Here is a 27,502-nt window from a genome sequence, read left to right as displayed (position 1 = left end):
CTCTCACTGTGCTCATTCCTTCGATCTTGTTTGTAGGTTCCATACATCTCCCAATCACTTTTCACATCTGCATAACCCAGTGCTTAATCCTTTTTATCAAGTCTCCAGGCTTTAGATACAATTTACATTTAGAACTCAGTATAGGAACTCCAACAGTACAGGAACTCCATACTTAGATCCCAACTATTTGTTCTCATTTCCAGCTAATAACCATATAAAAACCTTAACATGGAAAATGAAAACCCCAATCTTGGGGCCAGAGAGATAGCATGGAGGTAGGGTGTTTACCTTTCATGCTGAACAGTGGTTTGAATCCCCGCATCCCATATGGTCCCCTGAGCCTGCCAGGAGCGATTTCTGAGCTTAGAACCAGGAGTAATCCCTGAGCGCTGCCGGGTGTGATCCAAAAACCAAAAAAAGAAAAAAATCCCAATCTTGGAACCACTCCTGGCCTCCTGATCTTACCATCCTTTACATTTAAGAAAATTGAAATAGCATCTTTCAAGTTGTTCAGACCAAAATGATTTGAGTCTTCATAGATTCACTTTTTATCTCACAGTCCACACGTTACCAAATTCAAATGGACCTAGAGTGGCTTTTTATGGGGGGCTGGGGTGGGGGCAGTTGGGTCACACCTGGCAGCACTCAGGGGTTACTCCTGGCTCTATGCTCAGAAATCGCTCCTGGCAGGTTCCAGGGACCATATGGGATGCCGAGATTCGAACCATCGTCCTTCTGTATGCAAGGCAAATGCCCTACCTCCATGCTATCTCTCCAGCCCTGAACCAGCTTTTTAAAGTAATTAGACTACATTTTGCTTCTCATCTTCCACTGTTATTGTTTGGGCCCAATCATTCCTGCCACATTACCTACTTTTAACATCGAAGTACAGAAACACCACATTTAATTGCACTTCACTCTATTGTGCTTCTCTCATACTGGACTTTCAACAAACAGAAGGTATGTGGCAGCTTTTTAACCTGCAAGTGTATGTCCCCTTTTTCTTTTCTTTTCTTTTTTTTTTTTTAACATTTACTAACTTCCCTTTGTCATCTTCTGTTTTGTGTTTTCTGGCCATACCAGGTGATGCTCAGGGGGTTATTCCTGGCTATGCACTCAGAAATCACTCCTGGCTTGGGGGACCACATGGGACGCCAGGGGACCGAATGCAATCTGTCCTAGGCCTTATAGCTCTGTGCCACCGCTCTGGCCCTCCCTTTGTCATCTTTAAGGAAGGCATGAGCATTGCTTTTTTAGATTGTTATTTTCATGCTACCATACTTAAAAAGCTATAGTGTGGACATAACTTTATATACACCAGGAAAGCAAAACCTTTGTGTGCTTCTCTTTATTGCCAATATTTGACTGCAGTGGCCTGGAAGTGAATTCACAGTATCTCTGAGTGTGCCTGCATCCATCAAGTGATCTTTTAATTTTTTTAAGGGCATCTAGTTAAACTTGGACATATAAATAAACAATAAATACTTTTTTTTTTACTATCTTTGATGTCTATCCCCAAATAGCACTTGAGGCACGCTATGTTTTCTTTTCTGAAATCTGACTTTAAATGGGAATATGTACCTATATACAAACACACGTATGTATACATATATGTGGTTTATTTTGTTTGTCTTTGGGCCACACCCGGCGGCGCTCAGGGGGTTATTTCTGGCTGTCTGCTCAGAAATAGCTCCTGGCAGGCACGGGGGACCATATGGGACAAAGGGATTCGAACCAACCACCTTAGGTCCTGGATTGGCTGTTTGCAAGGCAAAGGTCGCTGTGCTATCTCTCCGGCCCCATATACATATATGTATATATGTGTATATATGTATATAGATATATGCATGTGTGTATATATACTTTATTTTACACTTAATTTTTTTTTAATCTAGCCACCCTAGGGAGATTAAAAGAACTGCATCCTGTTCTTGGTCGTTTCCATTTGCCCACTTGCGTGGTTTCTTAAGACACACCAAATAGATGCCTACAGAGAACTGCGGCTTAATGGCCAATAGCCCACTCTGGGAGGGGAAGGAAGGCCCTGGCAGCAGCCCCGCAGCATTCAACCATGCCCAGCTCCCTGCCCTGCTTCCACGGAACGGCAAGGCTGGGCACAGTCACTCTGCGGCCCTTACCAATGTTGCCTTCGACGGAAAGCCTTCGGGGCCTGCACTCCGCGTGCAGACCCCTGGAGGGCGCCACGCCCTCGAGTGGGCCCTGAGCCATGGCACTGGAGCGCGCTCGCAGCAGTCTCCGAAACAGCCGTCCCGCGGTCATCCCACCCACGACTACGCAGGTCACTTCCGCCACGAGCTCTTCCGCCCCCGGGCCGCCGCGCACGCACGCGGGCGCGCAGCTGTGACGTCAGGAAGGAAGTGCGGAGGCGGTGGAACCGATTGGGTGGGAGGGATCAAAGGGGCGGGGCTATCGTTTTGTTATCGCGATGTTTGTAGAGCACGTCACCGGAAGACCTAGCATTCTGACTTGGGCGACCCCAGCGTTTGCTGATGGTGTGGCAAGACTAGATTGCCCTTTTTTTTTGTTTTCTTTTTTCTGTCTTTTCATTTTTCTTAGTTGTTCCTATCTAATACATTTATATTGAAATAAAAATATGATAGTACATTTATTTTTTATAAATATGAAAGTATCCAATTAATTATCTTCATAACAGAGCTATTTGCTCTCTGCCTTTGGAATTTGAATTATTTATCTTTATTTAAGCACCTTGATTACTAATATGATTGTAGTTGGGTTTCAGTCATAAAGAACATCCCCCCCCCTTCACCAATGCAACATTCCCATCTCCAATGTCCAAATCTCCCTCCTCCCCACCCCAAACCCTTTTTTGTTTTCTTGGACAAATAACATTTGAAAGAATCATAGAAATTTCACCACTTTTGCGTTTTCGTGTAACTTTAAATTGTATAACTAAGGGCAAAACCAATGCTTACAATTTTAAATGAGAACTCCAATTCCCCTCCCCACCCCAGTTGTCTGATTTTCAAAGACGGGGAAATTGGGAAAATTTTTAAGTGGGAAAATGAGCCCCTCTAATAATTTATGCAAATAGCTTTCATAACACATGACACTATTGCTCTGCTGAGGGATCAACTAGTGAGTTCAGTAACACCTCATCTTTTTTTTTTTTTTTAATTTTATAAATATTTAAGCACCATGATTACAAGCATGTTAGTAGTTGGGTTTCAGTCATAAACAGAATACCCCCCTTAACCAGTGCACCATCTTTTATTTTGTCTTTTAAATGAGAAGTATAACGCAGGTCAATCAGTTTGCATAATAGTAAAATACAAAAGTTCTGGGGTGTGACTCGCTTGTTGAATCTGAGGCTATTGGAGTCAGTAGGCAGAACTGAATCAGGGCAGAGTGGGACTGTGAGGGGTAAAATGCAATTTATGGGTGGGCACCAGAGACTTGCAAATGTTTACTAATTGTTCTGCTCTCTGCAAAAGGCTGGCTGGACAGTTCTGAGTGTAGGCCACCGGGTCCTTTGTCAAGTCTTTGTTGTCATCACCTCAAAATGGGTATTGTCATAAGATGCTTCCACCTTCCATGCTTACATCACAAGAGTCACACGCTAAGAGTTGGCTGGCAAACCTGCCACATTTTTGTTTGTTTGTTTTTTGGGTCACACCGGCTGCATTCAGAATCACTCCTTGCAATCTCGGGGGACCATATGGGATGCCTCAGGCGGCACCTTTAAAAGATAAATGCAAATGGAAACAGCCCTTTGATTGCAGGTGTGAGGAGGGGAATAACAGTACTGGTCTGGGCAATGGGGGTTGTTGTGGGAAGGACTGTTCTCCCCACTTGCCAGTGCTCTTCCAACAGCCAGTCTTTGCAGCAAAGAAAGATCTTTGCTTAAGGGGGATATTCTGTTTATGACTGAAACCCAACTACTAACATGCTTGTAATCATGATGCTTAAATAAAGATTTATAAAAAAAAAAAAAAAAAAAAAAAAAAAAAAGGTGAAAAGCCTGAGATTAGGTTGCTCCTAACTCCAGACGCAGGGGTCCTCAAACTTTAAATAGGGGGCCAGTTCACTGTCCCTCAGACCATTGGAGGGTCTGACTATAGTAAAAACAAAACTTATGAACGAATTCTTATGCACACTGCATATATCTTATTTTGCAATGAAGAAACAAAACAGATACAAATACAATATGTGGCCCGCGGGCCATAGTTTGAGGACCACTGCTCCAGAGTTTCCTCTGGAATTTTGCTTGCCCACTGCTTCCTCCCTTTTTCTTCTGCTTCTCCCATTGTACTCACCCTTTCTCTATTACAAAACCACTTGCCTATGAGTTATTTCATTGATAAACCACTTGCATTTCATTAATAAACTATTAGCATGTGAATCACTATTTTAGGGTTCGCTTCTGGAAAACTTGTTCTAAGACAAATCCTCCAGGGGCTTTAGGTGTCTTGGTTCTCTACTGCAACTCCTGATGAAGGGATGGTGAGGAGAGGTATCTGAAATCAAGGTGAAGTCACAGTTCTTCCAGTGGGCTCAACTGTCTCCAAATAAGTGTGACGCCCAGGCTAATAGTCAAGTGAGATTTTAGGAGTCTCAAGGATTGGGTTTGGCTATGTGGAGAGAGCAAAAGGCACACTAGGCAGAAGTGAAGACGGAATTAATGACGTTCACTAGTTAGATCACCTAGTTAATTAGTAAACTCTAAGAGAGGAATGATACTGGCACCTGTGTTTAGGTTTGTGGTGAGGACTAAATGAGAAAAATCCATATAAATCTTACCTGGTGCTTACATTATAACTACCCGATAGTTAGCTGTTACTGTTATCCTTCATTTTCTCATAGTACTTTGTGGCTGTTTCTATTTTACTTCAAATCATTGTGTTGTATTATTTCTCCCTTTTTCTTTCTCTATAGTTATTTATTTACATTTAACCTGAGAAATATTTAACATATTTTTCAATATTTTTAGAATGATCAAAAATCAATATTTCAGAACTTAAATTTCTTGATCAATACAATAACAAAAACCTAGAAGACCCTTAAATAATAATATAGGTGAATTGAAAGAGTTTTGGGTGATATTTCTCACTTTTTATGAAGTAACTGATAGCAAACTTATGAATTACATAAGTGCCATGTGACTTACTCAGCAGTTCTATATGCCTCCAGATCTGGCAAATACTTGTCAAATTAAACCTAATTGACTAACGGCAGGGGGTGGGGAACAAATAATGAGATAATAAAGGAAGAAGGGAAGGAGGAAAAGGAACAGCAACGGAGAAAGGAAATAGTCTTTCGATGAGTTCTGCTAGTTTTTTTAAGCTGAAAATACAACTTAATCTTCAATAGCCATAAAAAACTTTACAGGGATGGGGGCCCGAGCTGTGACGGAAGGCATAAGGCATCTGCCTTGCGCACACTAGCCTAGGAAGGACCACAGTTTGATCCCCTAGCGTCTCATATGGTCCCCCAAGCCCAGAGCGATTTCTGAGCGCATAGCCAGGAGTGACCACTGAGTGTCACCGGGTGTGGCCAAAAAAAAAAAAACAAAGAAAAAAAAAAGACTTTAGAGGGATCTTAAGCAGACTGTCTTTTCAAGCCTGTGCTCTCCCTTGAAAAACCTATTTTGCTTGTTTATCCTGTCTCTCTTTATAGCATATGTTTTCTCTTAAACACATATTCCTTTTCTCCTTCCCCACCACTCACATATTCCTAAGTAAGTTTCAGACAATAAAAACTATTTTGCTTCAATTTTAAAAAGTACTATTTTTAGGTCATACTATGACCTTTCTTTACCTTAACTCAGTAACACTGTGTTTGACGCACTTGCATATTCCATTCTAAAGCCTGTGTTTCATTTCCTATTTTTGTTTGTTTGTTTTGGGGCCACACCTGGCGGTGGCTGAGGCATTATTCAGGGGTTTCTCCTGGCTCTGTGCTCAGAAATCGCTCCTGACGGTCTTGGAGGACATTATGGGATGCTGGGGATGGAACCTGGGTTAGTCCCAGGTCAGGTGCGAGCAAGGCAAATGCCCTACCCTCTGTGCTATCACTCCTTCCCTCATTTCCTATTCCTGCTCTTTGTGTATTCCCCTTGAGTACCAGGATGTTTATCTCAAAAGGTTTTTTTTTTCTTTTTTTTTTTTCTTTTTCTTTTTTTTTGGCTTCTCCCAGCAATTCTCAGTCATTCCATCCCAGAGGATGCAGTGCCACAAGGACCTGCCATGTCAAGGATTACCAGGGCCACCTGGGTAGTTCAGGGAAGAGCTTCAGGGTGCTTAAGAAACCATCTGCAGAGATAAAACTGGGGTTGTCCACCTTCAAGACAAGTGCTGCAAACTTTGTACTATCTATCTAGTCCTGGAAATTTTGTTTCTTATCACCATCACTACCACCATTCTTTCCTCTTACTCTCTTCCCAGATATGTGCTGCTCATTCTTACTCATCTCCAAGGGAGAGAGACAAGGTGTTATAATAGGAATACTAACATTGGAGTCAGAACCACTTGGATTTTAATCTTTTTTTGGGGGGGGGGGCCACACCCGGTGGTGTTCAGGGGTTACTCCTGGCTGTCTGCTCAGAAATAGCTCCTGGCAGGCACGGGGGACCATATGGGACACCGGGATTCGAACCAACCACCTTTGGTCCTGGATCGGCTGCTTGCAAGGCAAATGCCGCTGTGCTATCTCTCCGGGCCAGATTTTAATCTTCAGCAAGTGCCTTACTTCTATTATTTTCTTTAGAGGCAATTTGATAATAATATTGCCTACCTCACAGGATCATTGTGTATATTATAAACAGACATGCTATATGAGGTTTTACAATTTGTAGTGCACGCGCACACACATCTCTCTCTCTCTCTTACACACCCAAAAACCTAAAGAGTATAAATAGGGGATAAGCCATGAAGAGTCTTTAAAGTATTTTGGAATATAAAGTTCTGGAGGTAAAAAATAATAGAACCCCACACAGACAATCTTGTAGGTTTTAATGTTTCATGATCATAATAGAGTAGTCTTAAGGATATCTCCAAACTATCTGGCTTTAGAAGCACTTCCTGTGGACAATAGAGGGCCCTGCCTCATCATACTCAGGCTTGCTGATCCACATCTGCTGAAAGGTAGAGAGAGAGGCCAGGATGGAGCCTCCGATCCAGACTGAGTACTTCCGTTCTGGAGGGGCAATAATCTGCAAAGAACAAAGTTGTGAAGTATAATCAATTTCCAAAACATAAGGAAGGTGGGCTAGAAATCATTTCATTACTGCTGATCTGCTGTAGAGAATGAGAGCCCCGATGGTAAGGAAAAAAGTGAATTATTGATCAAATATTTGTTCTTCCCATCACCCAGATCCCTCTGCCCTTTCATGGGGAAAGTGCAATGTAATTTTGGACTAGACCACATATTTGCCTTGGCCAAAGGGGTGTAGTAGACATGATACAAACAGAAGCTTAATGTGAACTTCAAGCATACTCCTGTGCCCTGCCATCTTTAAGAAACAGGATTGTTGGAGGAACTACTGACATTTTGGCCAGGGACCCAAAATGTGAGATGTAGACCTGATCTTTGCTAGGGGAACTGCACTAGCCAACTCCCAAATGACCTGCAGGTGGTCGAGCAATAATACCCATTGTCACCTTTCCTGAAATAGCATAGTTGCTCATTACTCAGCATTAGCTAACCAATACAATTATCTATAGCAGTGACTCGTATTCTTGCCTCACTTAGATAGCGTGGGTAATGAGCTGGAATCCCTAAGTTTCTGAGTTTGAGCTAGACTTTATCTGCCAATAGACATTTATTTTTGAAAAATTCTCAGATTCATATATACATTGCAACTGGGGACTTTGGGCTTAGCATTAGCAACTGAATGTCATATTGAACAGCTTTATTGGAGTTTTATATAGGCCCCCTAGCAATGATCAGAGTCCCAAAAGATACTCTCTGTAAGCTATAGTGTTGGTCTGGGGTCACATGGTACAGTGACATGTACTTTATCCCTTTGAGCTGTCTCCTCAGCCCATAACACAACTCTGAACTCCAACCAAAAGTGGATCCCTAAGGACTAGATTCTTCAGCTAAGTTTCCACTTTACAAAGAGTATAAGAATTCAGTGCTGGGCCCGGAGAGATAGCACAGTGGCGTTTGCCTTGCAAGCAGCCGATCCAGGACCAAAGGTGGTTGGTTCGAATCCCGGTGTCCCATATGGTCCCCCATGCCTGCCAGGAGCTATTTCTGAGCAGACAGCCAGGAGTATCCCCTGAGCACCGCCGGGTGTGACCCAAAAACCAAAAAAAAAAAAAAAAAAAAAAAAAAGAATTCAGTGCTAGAGCAAGCCAGACACTAAATGATTTTGTTTCTTGGGGAATATCTTTATATTTTCAAAATTGTAGTAATCGTGGTAATTATAGTTACTTAGGGAGACAAAAGTCATTCAAATGCTCAGGACTCACATAACCATTAAGGTAACAAACTATTTTTTTTTTCTTGCCACACCTGGTGGCACTCAGGGATTACTCATGGCTCTGTATTCAGAAATCGCTACTGCCAGACTCGGGGGGCCATATGGGATGCTTGGGTTGGAACTCAGGTCCATCCAAGATTGGTTGCATGCAAGGCAAATGCCCTAAAGCTGTGCTATCACTCCACCTCCAGACTTTTTTTTTTAACTGGGAACTTCTGGTTGTGAGAAAACTATGGATGTCTTAGGCTGGAGCTCCTAAATCTCAGTCCCAGCCTCAACTCACAATTATCTTTCCATATCCTCATTTCTCCCTATTCCTGTACGCAATTCCTCCTGTATAATTTGTCAGCAAATGATATTTTTACATGAACACACCCTGAGAATTTTGCTCACTCTCTTTCCTCTGCCTGGAGTGTTCTTCCCCAACCCACTTTTATCAATGTAGTTCTTTCATTGATCATCTCTAAGCTTCTTGAAGGCTGGCACATGAATGTATGTATATGTATATATGTGTGTGTGGGTTGTTTAAGACACACAGGGTTGTGTCTTATCAGTTAAGATATGCATCTCGGGCCCGGAGAGATAGCAGAGCGGTGTTTGCCTTGCAAGCAGCCTATCCAGGACCTAAGATGGTTGGTTCGAATCCCAGTGTCCCATATGGTCCCCCGTGCCTGCCAGGAGCTATTTCTGAGCAGACAGCCAGGAGTAACCCCTGAGTATCGCCGGGTGTGGCCCAAAAACCAAAAAAAAAATATATATATATATATTTTTTTTGGATATATATATATATATATATATGCATCTCATCTTGCAGATGACAGGGACTCTTCAGATCCTGAACTAGAATATAGGAGTAAGGCTAGGTGTGGTATCCAGATGCATGGACCTAGTAAAAAGTCCTGCCCAACTAGCATAATTAGCACAACTCCTTTCTATAAGTTTGGCTACTTCAGTGGCACTAAGTGAAGAGAATGCTCAAGCTTCTTCCTATTTGGTCTTTTCTGCTTCCACATGTACCATCTCTTTGCTTGGGAAGGCCTGGGGCAGCCTTCCTCTGTGAAGATTCTTAGAATACCAACATAAAGACAAAAACCAACTTTATGAAGTCTCACTTTTTAAGCCTAGTTTTTATTTTTATTTTTTATTTTATTATTTATTTATTTATTCATTTATTAATTTTGTTCTGGGGCTACACCTGGCAATACTCAAGGGTTATTCCTGGCAGGCTTGGGGGACCATATGGGTTGCCGAGGATCAAATCTGGGATGGCTATGTGCAAGGCTAATTAATGCCTTACCCACCACTCCAGCAACTAAGCCTACTTTTTAATCTCCATTTTATTCCCAACATTTTTTTTTTCAAACGTACCTGGAAACCCTGAAAGATATAGGTAATTGCTTGGGGACTAGAAGCTGGGGAGAAGTGGCAAAAGGAGAGCCCCAATCTGCCAGGTCCTACAGGGTGAGAAGCAGTGTGGTATGAGTGGTGGCCAACCATATATTGATGGATTCCTCAGAGATCATGAAAAATCATGGTGGGTATAAACCAGAAGCCAGTGTATGGCAAACATTCGTTTTTGGAAATTTCAATCTCTCCTGAACTAACACCCAAGTCCTTTGTAAGTTCAAAAATCTTATAGTGGACCAGAGACATAGCATGGATTCCGGAGCGAATTCCTTTTTTTTTTTTTTTTTTTTTTTTGGGTCACACCCAGCAGCACTCAGGGGTTACTCCTGGCTCTATGCTCAGAAATCGCTCTTGGCAGGCTCTGAAGACCATATGAGATGCTGGGATTCGAATCTCCATTCTTCTGCATGCAAGGCAAATGCCTTACCTCCAGGCTATCTCTCCAGCTCCCAGGAGCAATTTCTGAGCATAGAGCCAGAGGTGATCCCTGAGTGCTGCTGGTTGTGACCCACAAACAAAAAGAAAATAAAAACAAAAACAAACCAAAAAAACAAAAAATCTTGTGTGTTGTGTGGCCTTACTCTTTTCTCCTCCATATTTTCCTCTTATTGAGTTCTCTCCTGGGATCACCAACCCCCATATTGTTATCCTCCCAAATTCCCACCCTTTTTTGTATGGCTCTCTTGTAATAGAGAGCCCATGCTATAGATGTCTCCAGCTCTTCAACAATCAAGGAATCACAATCCCCTGAAACAAAACTGAACGAAGACTCACCTTAATCTTCATGGTACTGGGGGCCAGGGCTGTGATCTCCTTCTGCATCCTGTCAGCAATACCAGGATACATGGTTGTTCCCCCAGAGAGGACATTGTTGGCATATAAGTCCTTGCGGATATCGATGTCACACTTCATGATAGAATTGTAGGTTGTTTCATGAATCCCAGCTGACTCCATGCCTAGTGGCAATCACAGCATATAGTCAGTATCCTTAAAACCCCTTTAAGTGATTCTTTGGTTATTGTAGTTCCCCCAGTTCCCTTCATGATAGCCCCAAAACATTATAAAATCAGACCTCTACCTGGTCAGTTCCCTGCCTTCAATCTCTCACTGCTCTAATTGAGCTTTCATATTGTTGCTTAAGTTTGTAAAGTAACCTTTTCCTATTGATTGATTGTATAGTTTGGGGACTACTCTTGGCAATGCTTGGGGGAAACTCCTGGGCCAGTGCTTAGGGGCTACTTCTGGTGGTACACAAGGAACATGTAGTGCCAGGGCTCAAATCCCTAGGTCTTCTTCATGAAAAGCATATGCTCAGTCTGTTGAGCTCAGTTACTTGAGCCCAAGAAACCCTTTCATTGTATCACCATATTTAATAGCTCTATTGATAAATGATATTTACTCTCTAACATCCACCCTTTTAAAACAGTTTAATAGTTTCTTTCTACTTTTTATTTTATTTATTATTTTTTTGGAGGGCACACCCAACAGTGCTCAGGCCTTACTCGTGGCTCTATGCTCTGAGATCACTCATGACACTGCTCAGAAGACAATATATACAGTAGCAGGGATTAAACTGAGGTCAAATGCCTTGATCTTGCAAGGCAAGGCAAATGCCTTAACCCATCAACTATCTCTTTGGTTCCTATTTCCTCCTCCTCACCCTCTCCAGCCATAGGTAATTATTTAATTTCTTTTTTTCTCTCTCTACAAAATGATCTTTCTTGGAAATTTCACCTAAGTAGAAACATACAAATTTGGTCTTTTATAGCTGATTTCTTTCACTTAGCATAATATGCTTAGCTTAATATATCAAAATTTATGCCAGAACTTTATTCTTATTTATTCTCAGAGTATTCCACTGCCTACCTATATCACTGTTGACATTTGCATTTGTCTACAAGTTGAAATCGCACTACCTGATCCTGGCATCAAGCCTGGTATTCCCCAGAAATGCTGAAGGCTGAACCAGTACAATTCCTCCTATTTGGCCCCCCCTACATCCAATCACTTTTCATGTGAAATAAGTGAATACTGTTGATCAAGAAACATTCTTGGGCCCTAAACTGACCTTGATGCACTGTAGCCTAAATTCTTCCAGGGAATCTTGATGCTGTTAATGATGAACTCTGTGTGGTCCAGCAATTCTTTCCAGTTTTCCATCTGTGTGCGTGCACATGCACACAACTCTCCCATTATATCCGAAATAGAGCATGACCTTTTCCACCTTCATTCCTTTGTATTTATCTTCACACTGACCTTGTATATCATTTCCCATTCTACATTCCTTGCATCCTAGATACCATAAAATCTTAGTGCTCAAATGTTTACCTTTTCTAGGAAGTCCTCTCCTAACCTCTTAGATCATTAACATTTTATCCAGTTTGTTATCTACTACTATATACTGTAGATTAACATTTGCTTATACATATATCTTTTCCTATACATTTTTTCAAAAAAGCTATTGTTGGGGCCCAAGAAAAGTACAGTGGTTGTGGTGTTTACCTTGTATGTGGTTGAAATTGGTTTGATCCCCTAACACCTGGTCCCTTGAACACTACCAGGAATTAGCACTGAATGCAGAGCCAGGAGTAAGCCTTCAGCTCTACTGGGTGTATCCAAAAACAAATAAGCAAACAAAACCAAAATGAATTGTTCTGTATTAAAGATTAACTGAGAAGATAACATGTCCAGGGTGACAGGGTTTGAAGAGGAAAATTTAAAACTTAAAGTAAGATCTGACCCCAAATGCATTATCTTTACTGTTAGTTTTTTTTTTTGTTTTGTTTTGTTTTTGTGGTTTTTGGGTCACACCCGGCAGTGCTCAGGGGTTACTCCTGGCTCCATGCTCAGAAATTGCTCCTGGCAGGCACGGGGGACCATATGGGATGCTGGGATTCGAACCGATGACCTCTTGCATGAAAGGCAAACGCCTTACCTCCATGCTATCTCTCCAGCCCTACTGTTAGTTTTTAAACTCTATGACACATATGGTCCTTGAGTATTTTATTAACTTCCTTAAAAAAATTTTTTTTTAATTTTGGGCCACATCTAGCTATGCTCACAGCTTACTCTGAATCTGCATTCAGTAATCACTTCTAGCAGGGCTCAGGACTACATGGGGTTTTGGCGATTGAACGTCCATCAGCTTTGAACAGACAAAGGCCTGACCTGAAACTCCTCCTCCTTAACATTCATAATAATAATACCCTGTCCTGCATTCCCTTTATCTTGATTTCCCTACTCTTTCATTTATAATTATAGTCATATAATCAATAGTTGTGTTGATTATTTACTTTTGTCCCTTATAGGAAAAATATGGGTGTATGTATACATTTTAAACAAAGTGTCCCCTGGTGTTTCTCTTCCCATCCATCTCTCATTCCCCTTCTCCACCAAACCCTACCAGTTAGCAGGGTCTGAGGGCAGTATCTCACCAATGAAAGAAGGCTGGAAGAGGGTCTCGGGGCAGCGGAAACGCTCATTGCCGATGGTGATGACCTGCCCATCTGGCAGCTCGTAGCTCTTTTCCAGGGAGGAGGAGGAGGCTGCTGTGGCCATTTCGTTCTCAAAATCCAGGGCCACATAGCACAGCTTCTCCTTGATGTCACGCACAATTTCTCGCTCAGCTGGAAGAAGTAACATATAGTAAGCAATCATTTCTGTTAGTGTGATTGTTCCTTTTGGGCTGCTTGAAAAATTCTATCATCTACTTTAGACTCAGTCTCAGGATGAATATTAACATTTTTGTTTTGTTTTATTTGCTTTTGTTTTGTTTTGTGGCCGCACTCAGCAGTGCTCAGAGGTTACTCCTTGCTCTGTGCTGTAAAATCAGTTCTGGCAGGCTTGGGGGATGCCATGATTTGAACCTGGGTCAGCTGCATGCAAGGCTAATGCCCTACCTGCTGTGCTCTAGCCCTTTATTATCATTTTAATCATTATTATTATTATTATTATTATTATTATCATTTTCATTCCTCCTATAGTGAGAGCTTAGATTCTAGATTCTAATTCTGAAACCTGATCTTTCCCCCTCAACCCCCCAAACCTGATCTCTTATCCTTAACCCTCTGTAGGACTTTATAAAGGTTTGCAGTATAGACTTTTGGCCCAGAGGCAGTCTTCTATGTGTAGCCTTTTAAAATCTGGGAAGGCTTCATCCTAGCCATTCCTCTTGCCCTGGAGGTGGTGGGAAAAGGAAAACTAAGATAACAATGCTACATAGAAAGTCAAACCTTATTTATTATACAGGTTCTCTGGACTAAACCTCCCCAGATCTTTATTACAATTCCGCTCTGGAAAAAAAAAACCCTAAAACCACCCTCCCTAATCCTAACACTACAAGGACAGAGGTAGTAGGTGCCTTGGGAGGTAAGAAATGCAGTACAAGGAGGGTCAAGACAGGGGAGCCAAAGATCCATGGGCAAAAGCTTGTCTTCTCTTTGGGGTATCTCAGATGGGAGCCCACCTTCCTTAGCAAGGTTACCTTAATGATCTGGTCTTATCTAAAGGTTTAGTAGCCTCCCAGCTGCTCCTCACCCTAGGGCTGCAAACTTCTCATCAGTCGAGAACCTTGGATTCTGAAACAGATCTGAATTCAAGTAAGAATAAGGATGAGGGCCACAGTACCTGTGGTCACAAAGGAATAGCCTCTCTCTGTAAGGATCTTCATGAGGTAGTCTGTGAGGTCACGGCCAGCCAGGTCAAGGCGCATGATGGCATGAGGCAGGGCATAGCCTTCATAGATGGGGACATTGTGGGTGACACCATCTCCCGAATCCAGGACAATGCCTGTGTGAACAAGAGAGGACAAAACAAAATGCAAAAACATTTCTTATCTTTCATCTTTCTCTTTCTAGTATCAGTGATCATAGGATCTTCAGTTACTATATTTTTCTTTAGCAGTTAAGAAAATTCACCCACTATGAGATTCAGCTATCATGATGTGTGTGCATGTGTGTGTGTGTGTGTGTGTGTGTGTGTGTGTAGCCACTTTATCTTTCCAAATGAGACTATTGCTTTCCAGAAAGCAAAAAAATCATCTTCTTTGCTTATTTTCCTTAAAAATTGTTCATGATATTGCACCCTTGTTGGTTTACATCTTAGACTGTGTGAGACTGGATAATATGTTCATCCTTTAGATATCAAACTACACATATGTTGGAACTGAAAGGAATGGAAAAACAGACCTTTTCCCAGTCAATTTGAACAAAAATAACATTTTCTACTGATGAAACTTTTAGTAAGAGATTAAGAGAAGAAGTTTTCCAAACATGATAAAAAAAATCTCTTTCAGTCACAGTCACATCCCAATTGAAGGGAAACATTACAATATTTATATTGTTTTAGTTAAATATTATCCTGAATGTTCTAAATCAATATAATAAGACATAAAATAAGCCAAGAGGTGGGGACAGGAAGATAACTCAAAGAGGTGCCTTGCAAGCATGAGATCTAGAGTTAAATCCCTAGAAACCTAGATCACACTTCCATCACTGTCAGGCATAGTTCTGGTGGTTCAGAAACCTACGGGTCCAGAAACACTGCAATTCTAGACCTGAGCACTGAACCATCAGGCCCGTATTGTCAATCAAATATCACTGGAGTCACTCCCTGGCCCTTGAGCACCCCTGGGAGATCCCCAACAAAAAAGATACTATTATCAAAATAGAAATTTTATTACTTTCAGATGTTATGACTATATAACTAGAAGAACTAAGAGAACCAACTAATAAAGAATTTTAGCTAGTAAGATGTTTAGTTGGAGAAAAATAAATATAGAGAGACCAAGTATCTTACTTATGTTCAAATGATAGCATATTCATAATTAAAAAATCTAAAGGCAATCAACCTAAAAGTTCAGCTACAGAGAGATGTTTTTTTGGCTTTGTTTAATTTTAGGGTTATACCCGGTGGTCCTCAAGGGTTACTCCTGACTCTGTACTTAGAAATCGCTCCTGGTAGGCTCAAGGATCCTATGGGATGCTGGGAATTGAACCCCGGTCTTTTGCATGCAAGTCAAGTGCCCTACTTGGTGTACTATTGCTCCGGCCCTGAGAGAGATGCTTTTTTAAAAAGAGGAAATTATGGAACCATCCTACAATGATTAAACTGTAAACATTAAGCATGATGTTTACAGCATAAAATCAAGTACAAAGTATAGGATCCTGTACTCTGTCACTTATTTCCTCCTAATTGTCCTTATCAGTTGCAGTGAAATTATCTTTTCTTTTTGTCCCTTCCCCATTAAATAGTTAACTTTGCAACAGCAGGATTTATTTTGTTATAATAAGCTCAAGGCCTGGTATAGTACTTGGCACATGGTAGAGTGTGCTGGAAAATATTTTCTGATTGAATTAACAAATCAATGAATACATGAATGAGCAAATATTTGAACAATATTCATGGAAGTTGCCAATCCAATTAAAAGTTGCTTAATTTGGGGGAGCTGGAGAGATATAGCACAGCAGTAGGGCACTTGGCTTGTATGTGGCCAACCCAGGACCCAGATTTGATTCCAGGCATCCCATATGATCCCCCGAATTTTCCAGTAGTGATTTCTGAGCATAGAGCCAGGAGTATCCCATGAGTGCCGCCAGGTATGGCTCCAATATCTCCCCTAAAAGCTGCTTAATTTGGGCCAGAGTAATAGTACAGCAGATAGGGCATTTGCCTTGTACGTGCCTACGTGGCCTAAGTTTAATGCCCAGCATCCCACATGGTTTTCCGAGTCCACCAGAAGTAATTACTGAGCACAGAGTCAGGAGTAACCCCTGAGTATTGCTGGGTGTGGCCTCCAAATAAAAAGTTGCTTAATTTGCTGGAGATGTGATTCAAGTAACAAGAGCACACGTTTGCATGTCCTAACTTTGATTCCTAGTACATGTTTCATTGCTCCTTCCACAGAACTGCAGTAACAAAAATGTGTTGTAAAAAAATCACTTTCTAGGCTACAGTGATGGCACAGTGATAGGACACTTGCCTTACATGTAGCTGACTCAAGTTCAATTCCTGGCATTCCATATAGTCTGCTGAGCACCATCAGGAGTTATTCCGGAGTCCAAAGCCAGAAGCAACTCTTGAGCATTGCCAGGTGTGGCCCAAAAACCACAAAAATTAATTTACTTTATTATGGTGTTTCCTCTGTTTCCTGGATCACTGTTCTATACCAAGGCCACACTTTTGTATATCCACCAATATGTTTTATTGCTACTTAATTAGAAGCAACATTTTAGTGTTGTTAAAATGTGTTTATAAGCTAGACTTATAAATGATGGAAATGGCCCTCCCTGAATTAGCCATTTAGACTTATTGTGTAGGCTCTTCCAGCCCTACAGGCAGCCTGACAAGTGCATTCCCTTCTCTTATTCCTAGGTCTCCCTAAACTTTAGCTGTCCCTTTGTTTTTTTCTGAGCAGGAGCCTCTGCATGAGGCCAGCTTCTCTCTCTCCCCCTGAGGTCAGGAAGGAAATAGATTATAGGTGTCTTACCTGTTGTGCGTCCAGAAGCATAGAGTGAGAGTACGGCCTGGATGGCAACATACATGGCAGGAACATTGAAGGTTTCAAACATGATCTAAAAGAACAATACAAAATAAGAAACTAACCGGCCAAATTCACAGTGCCCCTTGGCCCTTTGGACAGTGTGAAATCTTATTAGAGAGAGGGACAATGCTTATTTACCTTCCCCTTCTCTCCCCAATAGTCTGGCATGGGTCATGCAGATAACAGGCCCTTAAAACGATTTCTTTTGAGTTGATGCACGAAGGAGAGAAAGGGTCTGATCAAGATTCCATGGTGCATAATGGTGTCATTGTTCAAATCTCCTGGCCTCTTACCTGGGTCATCTTCTCCCTGTTGGCCTTAGGATTTAAGGGTGCCTCTGTGAGCAGGGTAGGGTGCTCTTCCGGTGCTACCCGCAACTCATTGTAGAAGGAGTGGTGCCAGATCTGGTTGAGATAAGAGTCAAATGAGCCCAATAGACTTTTGATATCGAAAAAATGCTGATTGGCATGCCCATACTGGGGGATTGGCACAATGTTTTCAGGATGGGCTGGATATGGTGAGGAGACCCATTGTGGGTATCCCCCTCTCCCAACTTCTTATTTATCCCATCTGAATGATCAGAACTGCCCACACCTGGAAAGGAAGGGTAGAGGAGGCTGACTGGGGGAGAGAGAGGGGATTAAGAAGGAGAGTTAGTGAGAGAAATGTAGAAGAAGCGAGAATCAATAGTGAGATTTCAGCATCAAATTCAGCATCAGCAGTTGAGCATCAGCAGTAGCATCAGCAAAGAGAGTTAATCAGAAAGGAAGCCTGGGGAAAGCAGCTGAAAGGGAAACAGAAGCCAGGAGAGCAGGAGGAGTAGAGAAGTAGCTGCTAGGAAAAGGTTTAGCATAGAAGCCATGTGAGAAAATGTATGTTAGGTTAGGACCGTGAAATAAAGCTGGGACTTCATCTGACTGCTTTGTGAGTTTCTCCACTGTTACCCTGAAGCTTTCAGACCATTGGGCTTAAGGGGTGGCGGGAGTCAGGCCTAGCCGAGAAAGGCCTCACCATCCCAATACCAACACTAGGACTCTTTAATTTAAATTAAAACAACAACCGGTCAGCCCTAGGAATTTCTGATGGCCAGTTAGAGCTTATAGTTTTTCTCAATAGAGTCCTAAACAACACTCAAACCAGGAGTTAATATACTTAATGTGTAAAATTCCAAGGATCTACTCTTTTTATGCCTTTTCTTCCTCTTTCCTGCTTTTGTACTGTGGATGGAAGGTCCTATTACATTTATCAACAGTCTTTGTTTCCTAGATTCTGGCTGTAATTGGCTAGTGGAAAATATCATCAAGAGAGCAGAGAGTGAAGAAGGGGTACAGGGAGAGAGAGGAAGATAGAAAGTTAGAAAGGGTTGGAGAGAGAATCCAGCTATTCACAGAAGTGTGATGATACGCCATGAAAACAGCTCCAGTGGAATAAGCCTTTCCTCTCTCCTCCACTTGGTTCTATGGACAGAACCCAGGGCCTCATACATGCAAGAAAACTGATCTATTTATTTAGAACATTGGCTCCAGCTCTCACTAAACTCTAGTGGTACTACCTTTACTCCTTGGTTTTAGGGATGATCTGGAATATTCTCCTTTGTTGCTAGGACTGATCATCCCTTCTTGGTTCTCTAACTTTGCTCATATCTCTATTAATGTTCTCCATTAATTTCAAAACTCTGCATGTATATTGTCTTGCTGGGAACCTGACACTCATCCTTAAATTTTGCGTGACTGTCAGTGGCTGGACTAGTGCTTAGGAGTGGGATTCCTCAACCTCAGCACTTAGAATGGGAAACAGTTGCCAGAGCTAACTTGTGTATGATAGGAAATTTAGCAGCATGTCCTGATAAACTTCCCACTAGACATCAGTAGCATTTGTCTTGCTGTGACAAACAATAATTGTCCCCTAGACATTGACAATTGTCCCTTTGGAAGGCAAACTTGCTTCCATCAGGAATCATTGCTTTGAAGGAAGTCTTCTTCCCTCTGGGTTCAGTTTCCTCTTTAGCAATTTGGCTCCAGGGACAACTAGACAAGCACCATTATCTCAGAAAGAATCAACAGAGAGTGGTAGGGGCTTATGCTTTGATCACCTCCACGGAGGGGCAAAGGAACATTTGGTTCCTGCCCATATATTTCTAGGTACTGGCTTGGTGTTTAGGATTATATTAAACTGATAGTTTGAACAAGATCAGACATGATTACTAGGGCTTAGTTTTAAAGTCTGGGTGGGGAGGGGAGAAACATAAAGACTACAAAAGCACAGCCATTTTTTTAAGTGAAGAAAGGTGCCAGAGAAGTTATTTTCTGGGAAATTGGAGTCCTGAAGACACAGGAAGAGTCTCAGGGTTTCAGAGGGAGAGGGAGCTCAAACAGAAGGAAGGAAGGAAGGAAGGAAACAGCAGTGAATCTTCAAGAGGAACAATACCATTTCCTAACATGTACAAATCCACAGGCCTTATACCCAGATGCTCTTGGATAGTTATAGTTGCAGGTTTCTAGCTGGTACTCTAAATTCTTGAAACAGAATCTCTTAGTGTTGGGCATAAGCACCTGTGCTTCACTATATTTTTTTCTTTTGGGGTTTTTAAGAAGACACTTTAAAAGTTAAAGATACTGATAATTGGGCCCAGAGAGACAGCACAGCAGCGTTTGCCTTGCAAGCAGCTGATCCAGGACCAAAGATGGTTGGTTCGAATCCCGGTGTCCCATATGGTCCCCCGTGCCTGCCAGGAGCTATTTCTGAGCAGACAGCCAGGAGTAACCCCTGAGCACTGCCAGGCGTGGCCCAAAAAATAAAATAAATAAAAAAAGATACTGATAATTTGCAAATTAAAAAAAAATTGCAGTTGGGGTCTGACTGCACAGCAGTTGATAGCATAGTGGGTAAGGAATTTGCCTTGCATGTAACTAACCCGGATTTGATCCCCAGCATCCCATATGGTCCCCCAAGCACCATCAGGAATAATTTCTGGGCACAGAGCCAGAAATAACACCTGAGCACCACAGGGTGTAGCCCCTAAAATAACAAAAATTGTGGTGACAGGGATCCAACCCAAGACCTTTGTGTAAAGCAACTGCTCTACCACTGAGCTCCATCCCCAGCCTGCCTACTTACATATATTTAAGAGAAATTAAAATTGCCCGTATTTCTATCACCTAATAGTTACCTAATAGTTTTTTGGGCATTTTTCTTCTTCCTAATCTTTTACTTTTATGTGTTTTCTTTTCTTTTTTGTTTGTTTGTTTGTTTGTTTGTTTTGTTTTTGGGTCACACCTGGCAGTGCTCAGGGGTTACTCCTGGCTCCATGCTCAGAAATCACTCCTGGCAGCCTCGGGGAACCATATGAGATGCTGGGATTTGAACCAATGACCTTCTGCATGAAAGGCAAATGCCTTACCTCCATGATATCTCTCTGGCCCCATTGTTCGTTCGTTTGTTTGTTTGTTTTTGGCCACACCTGGTAATGCACTTAGGGGTTACTCCTGGCTATGCTCTCAGAAATTGCTCCTGGCTTGGGGAACCATATGGGACAATGGGGGATTGAACTGTGGTCCATTGTAGGCTAGCTAGGTCCATCCTAGATAGCTCGCGCCACCACTCTGACCCCTCTTATGTGTTTTTAATTTTATTACTTCTAGCATTTATTTAGTATATTTCCATTTTTTATTATACTATTATAATTTTCAAATTTCATTGTTCAAATTTGTTTCCTGCCATGTTTTAGTTAATTTCCTTTTTCACATTTCATTTCAATTTAATTAATTAGTTAATTTAAAAATAAGAATCACACCTAGCAGTACTGGGGCCCACTAGGGTCATACTCATTAATATTCAGGGGCCAGATAATGCCCTATATTAAATTCATGATCTCGCACCTACTAGGCTGAGCCAGATACCTAGCCCCTTAAAAATCTGTTTTAGGGCCTGGAGCTTTAGTATAGCAGGTAGGCCATTTGCCTCATATGCTGACTGCCCAGATTTGATTCTCAGCATCCTATGTGGTCCCTCAAGCCTGCCGGGAGTGATTTCTGAGTGCAGAGATGGGAGTAACTTCTGAGCACCACTGGGTATGACCTCAAAACCAAAAAAATACATTTTTTGTGGTCACACCCAGCAGTGCTCAGGGGTTACTCCTGGCTCTATGCTCAGAAATCACTCCTGGCAGGCTCAGGGGACCATATGGGATGCTGGGATTCGAACCAATGACCTTCTGCATGAAAGGCAAACGCCTTACCTCCATGCTATCTCTCTGCCCTCCCAAAATACATTTTTTAAAATAAATTGAACAAACAGTTGCTTGTTAATGTTCATAAACCATTTCCAAAAACCATTGCATATTTAATCACATTACAATACATGATTTTATCCATTTGTTATTGTAGTCTTGTGATGATAACTGAGCTTGTAGATAGATAGATAGATAGATAGATAGATAGATAGATAGATAGATAGATAGATAGATAGATAGATAGATAGATAGATAGAAAGATAGATAGCATTCAGGATGTTTTTCAGACAAAATATCTTTACTAAAATTATTGAGCATAGAATTAATTAGCATAGATAGCCCTTCGGGCACTTTTTGATTTCTATGACCAACAGCAAGGGTAGATTTGTCTTCACTCTAGAATAAGAAAGTGTCTGCTCCCCATACCCTTCCCTGCATTCAATGTCCAATTGTTAAAATGTGAAGACTTTCCTTAAGTAAAAATAATACCTAGTTGTTTCATTTTCATATGAGTTTAAACTTTTTCACATTTGCAACTTCTGTAATTTTTATTTGGAAAATTATCTATTCATGTCACTTGTCTATTTGAGGCATAAAAACTTTAGTTTTTTACTATCAATTTGACTTCTGTTTGCTTGGTTTGGGGAAGTCACACAGTGTCAGGTATCAAGCCTGGAACTCCTACATATATTCCATCTTTTGAGCCATTTCCCTATCCTCTACCAATTTATATTAACTTTTATATATATATATATATATATATTAAGGCATTATTGTACTTGTGAGCATTTTTGTCTATTTTTGGGAGGCGGGGAAGATGGTTTGGATCACACCTGCAGTGCTCAGGGCTTACTCCTAACTCTGTGCTCAGGTATCTTCCCTGTTTATGGGTCCATATGTGGTGCCCATATGCGAATTAAACCTGGGTCAGTCACGTACAATAATCATACCTACTGTACTATCCCTTCTGCTCTTTGGCCTTCCTTCTTTGTTTCTTATTTATTTCTCCAAGCCAATGTTGTAATTATTTTGAAAAATTACAAGTTATAATTTTATTCTTGTTAAATTCACAAAAACAGAAAGTAGAATGGTAGTTGCCAGTTGGGGGTTGAGATGGAGGGAGAATAAATTGTGCTGGTCACTGGGGCATGGGCCACCTGAGATTTGTTACCAAAATAAATTTTGCATCACCACACCACAAAAAGGTACTTGGATGAGCTGACAGGTACTTAAGTTAATGAGCTTAAATAAATCCATCATGCACTTGCTTATTATATTAAGCTGTTTGCCTTCAATACATACATTCAACATTGTCAGATTTTGATCAGAATGGCCCTGATCTCCATAGTGGAGGAAGACAGAACAGATTTATCTTTTTTTAGCTTTTCTTTTAAGGCACTTAATATATTTCAGGGTGGGTTTTTTTTTTTTTTTTAGACTTTTTCAAATTGTGACTACCATGAATAAGACATTTTGTTGATGTTTTTAATTAGATATTGCTAGATATATAGGAACAATATATATCATTCTTGAGTATTAAGTATAGGCCTGACCTATACTTAGTCAATCTCCAAAGCAACCTATGAAGAGAGAATAATTTTGCTCTGCAAGTGAGGAAACTAAGGTTTGGGGAGGGTGGGGAGTCCAGACCTTCCTGTCACTGACCATCAGTATCTGTGCCCTTAACCATTCTATTGTGAAGCAAATGTCTTTTTTGCATTTTATCCATGTATCTCACACCAGAGTGACTGAATCTAGGTTTTAGAAAAAAATGTATTCAAAGTACATATTTCAAACCAACACTCGTTATTCCCAGTTGCAGTCTGCTCAATAAGCCTTTTATAACATTTCAAAAGGCCATCATTGCAGAATCAAGAACTCTCAGACAGCTGTCAGCAGAATTTATCAAGAGTATTAGAAAGGCTCTGTTAACATTTTGCACGTGATTTTGTTGATCATCATCCACCACTTAAAAATGAACATCCCCCTTCATTTTCTTACACACAAAAAAAAGCTTCTAGAACTAATCCCTCCCATCCAAATTGGTACTTATATTACTTATTAGAGAAATTAGAGAATCATTATCCTAATAATACAACATCAGTGCATCCCTCTGCAGTCACAGAAGCAGCAGAAAAGGAAAGAAAGTTATTTGCCTCTGTGGAAGAAGTAGCAGCATTTAAAAACAGGAAGTGCTGGGCTGGAGTGAAATTTGAGAAGATGAAGCCAGGAACTAAGTAGCACCAGATCCTCAGATGCCAGGCAGAGAGTTAGTTGTTTACTGTCAGTTAATAAGGAACTACTGAAGATTGCTGAGGAGGTGAGTGACATGATTGATCTAGTTTTTGAAAGACCTTGTAGCAGTGTGAAGAATTAATTGGTTGAATTAGAAGAAATCAGTTAGGAAGCCACCTCCTAAGAGAGGAGGGCCTGGAGAATGGCCTGGGGGTGCATAAGGGCAAAGCAGAAACACCTTAGAGGGGGATGGAAAGTATATATGCTGAATGGAGTAATGCTCACAATGCTGTATTATCATGCAAATGAGTGCACTGCAGCCAGAGTTCACAGATACCTTCTCCATGTCATCCCAGTTGGTGATGATGCCATGTTCAATGGGGTATTTGAGAGTAAGGATCCCTCGCTTGCTCTGAGCTTCATCTCCCACGTAGCTGTCTTTCTGGCCCATTCCCACCATCACTCCCTGTAATGCAAAAGAGAAGGTAGGAGAAGTATATATTGGTGGAGGGCTTCACTCAGTGGCAAATGCTACATGGACTCCGAAGAAAGTTGAAAATCTTTCCCTAGAAGCAGGACAGCAGGAGAGAATAGTAGAGCAGACACATGTGGAGGCGATGTTGAGAAAATGCAGAGGATTTCCTTTTCTCTCTCTTCTCATTCATATGGCAATATAATTTGGGCAATATAAAAGGGCCCAGTGATACACTCCTTCCCCTTTACGCACTCACACACACTCATTCACATAGAGCTCAGGATACTCAAAGTCTTGGGTCCAGATGAATACAAACCTGGTGGCGTGGACGGCCCACGATGGAGGGAAAGACAGCCCGGGGTGCATCATCTCCTGCAAAACCAGCTTTGCATAGGCCAGAGCCATTGTCACACACAAGTGCGGTACTCTCCTCTTCACACATGATGAGTGTGGCTGAGTAAACCAGTGGCCGGAGCACCTGGGGTTGGGGTAGAAAAGAGTCAGTCTTTTGTCAAAATCAGGTTGGAGAAAAATATCTTTGGAATCTTGGGGTCTAATTATATCTGCAGCCAAGGCCCAGTTCCAGAAGGCATGGATGGGCAGATGAAATTTTTCCTTCTGAGCCAAATTGTGTCTTACCCCAGATTCTTATGTTGAAGCCTTAATCTGCTTCCTGAGACCTTAGAGTAATAAGGTCTATATTTATGGGTATAAGATCTTTGAGAAGTATTTAATATAAAATGGGGTCATGAATTCAACATCACTGGTATCTAATAGGACTCAATAGGTGTGATATCTGTAAAAAGAGAGTAGGTTAGGATATACATATGCATAGGATGATCATGTGTAGACCCTGTGAGGAGGTGGTCACAAACTGGCCAAGGAAAAAAGCCTTCGCAGAAAGCAATAATGCTGACCTCTAGAATTACAAGAACATTTATTTCTGTGATTTAAGATGCCTGTTTGCTAGGCTTTGCTGTGGTAGGCCAAGCAAATGAACACAGTTGCCTTTAAAAACCTGACATGACTACAGAATTGGAATCCAGTGGAAATAAATTCTAGAACATTTGACATAGGAAAGAAGAAAGTCAGTAGCTTAAAAGGAAAAATAAGGGGCCGGACAGATAGCATGGAGGTAAGGCATTTACCTTGCATGCAGAAGGACGGTAGTTCGAATCCTGGCATCCCACATGGTCCCCTGAGCCTGCCAGGAACAATTTCTGAGCATAGCCAGGAGTAACCCCTGAGCGCTGCTGGGTGTGACCCAAAAAACAAACAAACAAAACAAAAACAAAAACATAAAAAAGGAAAACTAAGAGGTTTTTATGATTATGTCAAGATTGTTGACAGAAAAGGAAAAGCAAACAATTATAGGAAAAGATATTCATAGTTATCATAAATATGCAAATGAAAGACAATCTTTGTCACTCAGAGTACAGATAAAGTTCTGTGGAAGGTACTGGCAAAGGTGTAGGAAGATGGGCTTCTCTTTAATTGAGGAAAATACAATCAAAATTTGGAACACCTAAAGCAGAGGTCCTTGGACTTTTAATACAGGGGCCAATTCACTGTTCCTCAGATCCTTGGAGGGCCAGACTATAGTTAAAAACAGAAACTCTGAAGAAATCTCTATGCACACTGCACATATCTTTTTGTTTTGTTTTTGGGCCACACCTAGTGGCGCTCAGGGGTTACTCCTGGCTCTGTGCTTATAAATCGCCCCTGACAGGCTTGGGGGACCATATGTGATGCTGGGGATTGAACCCAGATCCGTCCTAGGTCAGTAAGGCAAACTCCTTATGCTGTGCTATCACTCCAGCCCAACATATTTTATTTTGAAGTGAAAAACCAAAATGGGAACAAATACAATATTTAAAATGGAAAAAAAAAAAAGAAAGTAAAGTTAAATCAACAAATTTACCAGTATTTAAATAGGAACCATGGGCCTGCTTATGGTGGTGGTAGTTTGAGGACCCCTGCCTAAGAGTGAGAGGAGTTCAGAGACAGAAAAAAGGAAGGGAGTAGGAGAGTGGGGGCACATATCCCACACATGTGCACTGAGGGTCCCTGACTAGTAGGCTGCTAAACAGGACAGGAAGTGGCAGCAAAAAAAACCTGGTGGACTAGATAAATGTCCTTGATGGCCACATGTGGCCCTTGGGCCCCAGTTTGAGGATTCCTGACATAAAGGTTTAACTTATGCTATAGTGTAAGAGAAAAGTCAGAATGATTGATGTAAACTAATGTTCATATTAGAGAGATATATTGATAGATATTAGATAATAGATAAAATTCTATTAGATAGTAGATGGATTTCTACTGTGTGAAAGGTATATAATAAAAAGTAAAGCCTCAAAAGATTTGTATGTGCTTTCTTAAAAGCACACAACGATACTGTATGAGAGGAGGTGTAACTATAACCTTTTTATTTTTACAAGTTTTTTGTTGTTGTTGTTGTTGTTTGGTTTTTTTTTTTTGGTCACACCCTGCAGTGTTCAGGGGTTACTCCTGGCTCTACACTCAGAAATTGCCCCTGGCAGGCTCAGGGGACCATATGGAATGCCAGGATTCGAACCACTGACCTTCTGCATGAGAGGCAAACGGCTTACCTCCATGCTGTCTCTCCGGCCCCAACTATAACCTTTTAATTTTACAAGAAGCCTGTGTTAATGTGTAATTTATCATTTAAATCAATAGTATATATGTCATTAAGGATAAAAAAAAAAAAAGATGTAGTAGGGCCAGAGAGATACACAGGGATTAAAATTCTTCCCTTGCACATGGCCAAACCTGGTTTTATGCCTGGCACTACATCCTGCCCATCCAACACTGCCAAGGATGATCCCTGGGAAAAGAGTTAGGAGTAAACCCTGAACATAGTAGGATGTGGCCCTCTCCAAAAATCAGTGATTATAGTTAAGACACACAATTCTAAGGATAGAAGTATGTTGAGGATAAAGGGACCCCTGAGAGAGAAGAGAAATGTGGGCTTCCTCCCAGAGGAAATAGAGAGATACCCCATTGTCTAACTCATGGCAGCTGCAAAGTGATGAAGAAATTAATACTCCAACTTCTGTTGTGGGCTTTCTTGTTTGGAGTAGGGGTTTAGCAGATCACATATGACAAAATCTTGGCATTTACTGATAAAGG

General features: G+C 41.3%; 2 protein-coding genes across 5 annotated transcripts in view; both read right to left on the bottom strand.

Annotated features, from left to right (window-relative positions):
- Positions 1 to 2,286, bottom strand: part of DGUOK (deoxyguanosine kinase) — a 48,351-nt gene extending 46,065 nt beyond the window's left edge. Inside the window, exon 1 of the mRNA XM_049784437.1 lies at positions 2,139 to 2,286. Coding sequence (XP_049640394.1) covers positions 2,139 to 2,280 — 142 coding nt within the window. The 5' untranslated portion in view covers positions 2,281 to 2,286. The remainder of the gene's footprint in view (positions 1 to 2,138) is intronic.
- A 4,759-nt stretch (positions 2,287 to 7,045) lies between these two features.
- On the bottom strand, positions 7,046 to 24,794 carry ACTG2 (actin gamma 2, smooth muscle). Of its 4 annotated transcripts, XM_049784431.1 has the most exons (8): positions 24,669 to 24,794; positions 24,215 to 24,343; positions 17,705 to 17,815; positions 17,358 to 17,442; positions 14,498 to 14,659; positions 13,306 to 13,497; positions 10,646 to 10,827; positions 7,046 to 7,189 (listed from the first exon to the last, which is right to left on the bottom strand). In XM_049784431.1, the coding sequence occupies exons 1-8, from the start codon at positions 24,792 to 24,794 to the stop codon at positions 7,046 to 7,048; spliced, it is 1,131 nt and encodes a 376-aa protein (XP_049640388.1). The 4 variants fall into 4 exon arrangements, with proteins under 4 accessions (XP_049640388.1, XP_049640392.1, XP_049640389.1 ...); XM_049784435.1 differs by lacking the exon at positions 13,306 to 13,497; XM_049784432.1 differs by lacking the exon at positions 17,705 to 17,815.
- Positions 24,795 to 27,502: the final 2,708 nt, after the last annotated feature.

This window comes from Suncus etruscus, chromosome 12 (genome assembly GCF_024139225.1).
Source record: "Suncus etruscus isolate mSunEtr1 chromosome 12, mSunEtr1.pri.cur, whole genome shotgun sequence".
Classification (NCBI taxonomy): domain Eukaryota; kingdom Metazoa; phylum Chordata; class Mammalia; order Eulipotyphla; family Soricidae; genus Suncus; species Suncus etruscus.
The sequence above is the reverse complement of the archived record's forward strand: the minus strand, read 5'-3'. Positions and strand labels throughout refer to the sequence as shown.

Excerpts from the sequence above, each read along its gene's own strand:
- ACTG2 (XM_049784431.1), bottom strand. The coding sequence starts at position 24,794 with ATGTGTGAAGAGGAGAGTACCGCACTTGTGTGTGACAATGGCTCTGGC. Across the intron at positions 17,443-17,704 it reads ACAGGGAGAAGATGACCCAG|ATCATGTTTGAAACCTTCAA; the intron begins GTAAGAGGCCAG and ends TTGTTCTTTTAG. Across the intron at positions 10,828-13,305 it reads CTTCCAGCCTTCTTTCATTG|GCATGGAGTCAGCTGGGATT; the intron begins GTGAGATACTGC and ends GATTGCCACTAG.